We start from the raw sequence: 6,000 nt of genomic DNA on the forward strand, positions 1-6,000 counted from the left end.
GAAACGTTGCTTATGCAGGTCATTGTTTTCTTCAGGCTTACCTGGGAGTAAGCTCCACTGAACACACCCAGTAAACCGACCTGCCACCGCACTATTAGCAAGCAAGCGCCCATCTCCCCTCCCGACGTTACTTGTGTTTACTCTAAATTAAGCCCGGTTGATCTCAGTTAAGCTTACTTCCCTGGCAAATCTGGATAGGATTGCAACGTTGACTGGAGGTCCCGATGGGAAGGCGAGCGGGGAAATCAATGGGATTTCCTTCCCAAGTTAACATATCTCTTCGCATACACGATGCGGCTGTAAATCCGCAATGCTATGATGCGCATTTAAATCCGCATTGCAATCGATGAGAATTTACTTCCACGTCAAGCGTGTACAAGCGTGTAGGATACGCTCTCCAGCGAGGATTTTCCGCCCATTATCCCACCCCACCCTTGACCCCAGAAGGAGACAACCTCTGGCAGGGGTGTAGGTTGTTACGAATTTTAAACTCCTGATAAGGAGGTATGATTTATTAGCTATGGGTCATAGAAGCCCCCTTCATTAGCATCAGGTGTGGGGGGAAGCACCCTACAGATTTATATCGGATAAATTTATTTAAAAGTGTACGGTCTTTCAGGTTAGAGATTGAAAATTCTTAAGACGGGGACCAAGAACGTGCACATACATTCACACACACAAGAGATATTGTACGAATTATATATGGAACACACACTATTATACGTGTTATTATATACGGAATAGATCTACGAAGTTTACTAAATACAGACTCCAAAAGGAGAGCTTTAACGAGGAGGTTTGCAAAAGGGAGTTGTAAACAGGAGCTCAGGCATTTCGGATTGAGGACTACTCACTTTAATGCGGATCTAAAGAGCCACAGATGTACAACGCCTGGCGCCCCAGAAAACCCCAATCTCAAAGAGTAAGGAAAATATCTGCCTGTTGCGGGAGTGGGGGGAGATAAACTGTGCTGATCAACAGCAGCCCCATAGCGCCAGTTCTTGAGGTGGTTTACTCAGGAGTAAAGCCCCCTACTCCACCATTTCAACCAGGATTTGAACTCTTTAATAAATCCTGCGCTCCAGATCGCAGCTTTTCTTTCTTTAAAAAAAGGGTACGGTATGGCTGTCTGATCTCTCTTTCTCTCTCCACTCCCCCCCCCCACAAAAAAACTCCAGTTCCCAGCGGAGAGATTATCTGAAGATAGAGACACGTGTCAATTGTGTGACAGGAGCCGGGCATCCCCGAGGCACAGAGGAGGTGGCAGGCTGGGCGGATTTTTCAAAGCCTTGGAAATTAAATGAAAGAAAAACAGCAGCTCCTCTCCTGCCCCACCCCACCCCACCCAGCTTTTTACCCCACAGAAAGAAGGAAATGGAGCACGGGGGGGACTTACGAAGCCGTGCTTATCCGAGATGTTGTTGGTGAGCTTGAGTTTGTGGAAGGCGACCGGCTTGGCCATCCACTGCTCCCCGGTAGCGGGGCTGTCCGGGTGGATGTACATGCGTTTGGGCATCTCCGGGTCCGCTTTCCCGGCCACCATCCAGCGCGAGTTGTGGAACTTGTAGCGACAGTCGTCGGCCGCCACGATATCCATTAACAAAATGTACTTCGCTTTCTTGTCCAAGCCGCTGACGCGAACTTTGAAAGGGGGGAACATTCGCCTGAATAAACACCAGGAAATTTAAAAAAGAAAAAAAGGAAAAAACAAGGTTTTAAGGGAAACGATCATTCCACCCACCTCTTCGCAAAGTCAAGAATTCAACTCGGAAACACTGCAATCTATTTAAAACACACGTGCCCGTTATTAAACATTATGGATCACTGTGAAACGCTGGTTTTTATTTCAAGAGATGGCCTTGTGCTTTTGCTTTGAATTGCGTCTCTTTCTTTTTCGAAAGAGAGAAGCGTGACAATCTAAGGCTTTGTTTTGAAGGCGAGCTGTACTTTAAGGTACAGGGCTTCCTCGGCGGGGCGATTTCCACGCACGTTTACACAGAGGTAAGTGCCACTCTGTTCAGCAGGCTTTCCAAAGAGGCTGCAGAGACTGCGGTCTTTGGCGCCCGCGATCCCAGAGCACAGTTCAAGGGGGAAAGGTTCAGTTGCGCACCGTGGGAATGGTCTCCGAGTAAACATGCACTCCAACTGGACTGAAACTCTTTCTCAGACGCGGGGAGGCCCTAAACGCGTTTACTCCAGAGTAAAGCCGGTTTTGTGCAAGGAAAGTCCTGAGGAGGTTGCAGTTTAAAATGCAGGCCCGGGGCACATCCTTTGAAATTAGGCCACCTATTCAGGGCCAGGGTTCTATGAAAACAAATAAAGACCCCCCAGAAAATAATTCGCCAATCCAAATTCTGCTTTTATAAAAAGGTGTGCATTTCGAGGGTTTGAAAGAAAGCTCCCCCCCCTCAAAAAAAAACCTGTCTTTCCTCCTGCATTCGAAAACCCCATTCTAGCAAACAGGTTTACTCTGAAATTCTAAATCCCATCCATTTCGCTGGGATTTACTTCAAGGTAAGGGTGAATGGGATTTACAGCGTACATAGGACAGACTTTTTTTTATTTTAAGAGCAGATTAACAAGAAAACGATTCCTTGTTCCGGATTAAAAATCCAGGTTCAAAAGGAAGTTGAAATCCGGATTGTCAGGGGCAGGGAAGCCGAATGACCTAGTTGTGCGCCTGCACGGCAGATCTTTTCTCTCTCTCTCTTTTTAAAAAATGTGGTGCAAATTCTACATGTCGAATGGGGGTGAGGGGTCGTGTCGAAGCCCAAGCGGGCGCCCCTTGTTTTACCATTCCAAATTTCCCTTGACCTAACCTGAAAAGGGAAAAAATGCAAACCTCAAACTTCTCTTAATAGACCGAAGGCATTGCTGGCAAAGGGAGGGAGGGGGGAGAGAATAGATAAAACAACAGGAAACCCCCTCCCTGGAAGTTCGAGAAATTTGTCCGCTCATTATATTTGGGGTGGGGAGGGCAGGGGGCCCAGCGAGGACGGAGGGCTTCCCTGCAGGCAACATGAAACGGAAAATGGAAAGAAATTTAGCAGATCCAAACCGCAGTGCCCAAATTTTCAGGAATCTGGGTGGAAGGGAGCGTTTCAAATCCATTTCCAAACCTCCAAAAATCATCCCTCCTTCATTCAGTACCGTGCTTTGAACGTAAGGAAGACCCTCAGTTTTGTATTTCTGGCATCAGTTATGCCTCTTGGGCCTGATCCTAATGCCTGTTTTACCCTTTGCAGTCAAGTCAACCGTGTTTGACATAGAGGCTTACTCCTATGTAAAGCGTGCCCTACGGTTGCAATCTGTACTCCTAGGCTCCTTTAGGATATTTTAATGTAAAATGTAATTATTCAGCTTTAAAAAAATACATACATACATATGAACTTTAAAAATAAAATAACAATATTAGCTAAAATCACACAACTCTGGAGTGTTTCGAGGCTATCAGCCAGAAACATTTAACCCGGAAACAAGTTTTCTTTTAATCGTGTAAACAAATATAATATGGAATTATAGGGTTTAAATAATTAACCATGATTTGGGGAGGTGGGGGGGGGAAGAGACTTAGTTTCAGCGTGGAAAAGACGACTTCCACACAAACGCACGCGCGCACACACAGCAAAAACCCTTTACCAAAAATCAGATATATCTGCTTAGCATTTAAACACACTAACCCAACCTTGAACGCGTTGTCTTGGGAATAAAACCCCATGATTGCAGGAAAACTTTACTTCCAGTTTATGTGGCATTGGCTGGAAATGGGTTTAGGGGTAGGAAGGCGTTTTAAGAGAGATGACAGATACATTTAAATTAAAGTCCTAGGTGGGGGAGCGTACCGTGAGAAACAACGCAGAAGGTTGATTCCTCCCCCCATTCAGCAAAAATCAGTGCTTAATAATGCTCCTATCATGCTATCACGCAATACATGAATTATTATCCTGCTATCATGCAAAACATGAATTATTATCCTATCATGAAAAATATGAATTATTATCTATCAATTATTACTTTTGCTATTCCTAATTGCAACGTGGTTGGCGCCCGGAACTGCTCACCTTCCAGATTTGGTGATCACCATCTCGGTCCCTAGTTTGTGAAACTGATCCCAGAGATCTTTGGCTTCCAGGGTCACTTTGGGGTCGTCCTCGACCTCCTCCTCGGGCTCCAGGCTTTTGAGCGACCTCAGATGGGCGGCTTGGTGGTGGTGTCCCAGCGCCGAGACGTGCAAACTGGCCTCGGCGGCTCCGGCCAGGCTAGGATCCTGCAAAGGTTTCGTCAGGGCGGCCGGAGGCAGAGCCAAAGCCGGGAAGAAGGAGGGCTGAGCGGCCGCCAGGAAAGCTGACATAGGGAAGTCGGACGGCCTGGGCGCGTGGAAAGGGTGGTAAGCCATCGCAGTCCCCGGGAAGGCTGGATCTCTCATCAGTACATCCACAAATCCGGGAGGAAAGCCCGATCCCTCCAGCAAGGGAGGGGTTGGGAGTTGATGGCGGGGGGGAGAAGAAGAGGCGCCTGCTTTGCTTGTCAATTTCAATCCCCCCCACCCCGTGCACACACACACAACACACACAAGCACACCTCCCCCCTGCGAGCTCAGGCAGCAGAGCTAGTGAATTTCAACCCGTTTTGTGTTCGCGGTTCTCAGAAGCGCCCCCGGGCTGGTGGGTTTCAACCCTCCTCAACTCTGGCAAAACTGCCTTCGGGTTCCTGTGCAGGGGGCCAGAAACTGGGGAGAAGGGAGGGAAGCCCGAGCAGAGCTGGGGGGGGGGGAAAGCCCACACAAACAGGCGCACACAGACTCACATACAAACACCACACTACCAAACAGTCCCGGTGATTTGAGTTCTTCTGGACGTCTCCGAGGGGCCGGTAAGTCCTTATATGTTTTTTTCCTCTTGCAGGCAGGAGGGAGGGCGAAACAGAGCCCCTTCTCCCCGATCAAATTGGAGGGGGGATCCCCCAAAAAAGTGCAGCCGACAAGGGCGAGTCTTGACGCCTTCAAAAAAAAATAATCAAGTCCTTAAAATAAAATTTTAAAGAACAGCTCAAGATGATCTTGCAATCGGAAAGGTTTGGGGAGGGGGAGTCGGCGGAGAAGCGCGTCCCCCTCCCTCCCAGTCCTACAAGAACTCCTGACCTCCCTCCCCGAGAGAGGGAGAGAAAGCCAAGCTGGATCTGGCGGCCGTGGGGTGGGGAGGGGAGGGGGATCTTGCCGCCGGCCCCCCCTTTTCTTCTCGGGCGCTCGCGCGCTCTCTTTCCCCCCTCGCCGTTTGCGAGCGAGCGAGCGAGCGGGCAGCAGCCGGGGGAGCTTCCTCCTTTGCTTCCTTCGCCTTTCCGACCCAAAGCGAAACCAACCCCCGCCCCCTCTTCTCCGGTCGCTCAAGGATCGCGAGGCTCCGGAGTTGGATCGACGCCGGAATCCGAGCCGGGAGCCAGGCGCTTCATAGCTCCGAAGGAGAGCGAGCCCCAGGGCAGACTGGCTTGCGTCTCTTCTGGATCCCTCTCTTTTAAAAAATAAAGGAGCAGAAAGCGCTGGGACGATCTCTCGTGCGCCCTTCCTCGCTCGGATTCCTCCACCTCTTCTCTCTCCTCCTCTCTCTCTTTCCTCCTCTCTCTCTCTCCCTCCCTCCCTCCCTCCCTCTTCTTCTTCCTTCCTTCCTCCCCACCCCCCTCGCTCCGCTCCGCGCGTTTCCACCTCTCGGGCCAACCCTTAATGAGCCGAGCCCCCCTTGATTGTGGATTTTACGCGGTTCAGACCAATTGTGGATGTCCATAGGCGTGGTTTTGACAGGTCCGGCCAAGATCTGGGGTGAGAGAGGGAGCTGGGAAGGGGTGGGGGTGGAGAGAAGGAGGGAATAGAAAGGGGTTTGTGATGGGCGGGTGGAGAGAAAGAGAGAAGAGGGAGGAGAAAGAGAAGAAGAGAGGAACGGAGGGGGGTGAAAGGTGTCGGAGGCATCACCCGAAAGAAAACATGTCAACAGAATAAAATATTAACCA

General features: G+C 49.8%; 1 protein-coding gene across 1 annotated transcript in view; it reads right to left on the reverse strand.

Moving 5' to 3' along the window:
* The window catches only part of TBX2 (T-box transcription factor 2), a 34,879-nt gene extending 28,879 nt beyond the window's left edge, over positions 1 to 6,000 (reverse strand). The window contains exons 1-2 of the mRNA XM_083587652.1: positions 4,062 to 6,000; positions 1,397 to 1,664 (exon numbers count right to left, since the gene is read on the reverse strand). Coding sequence (XP_083443778.1) covers positions 1,397 to 1,664; positions 4,062 to 4,426 — 633 coding nt within the window. The 5' untranslated portion in view covers positions 4,427 to 6,000. The remainder of the gene's footprint in view (positions 1 to 1,396; positions 1,665 to 4,061) is intronic.

The sequence above is a fragment of the Podarcis filfolensis genome (assembly GCF_964270895.1).
Source record: "Podarcis filfolensis genome assembly, chromosome: 15".
Taxonomy (NCBI): domain Eukaryota; kingdom Metazoa; phylum Chordata; class Lepidosauria; order Squamata; family Lacertidae; genus Podarcis; species Podarcis filfolensis.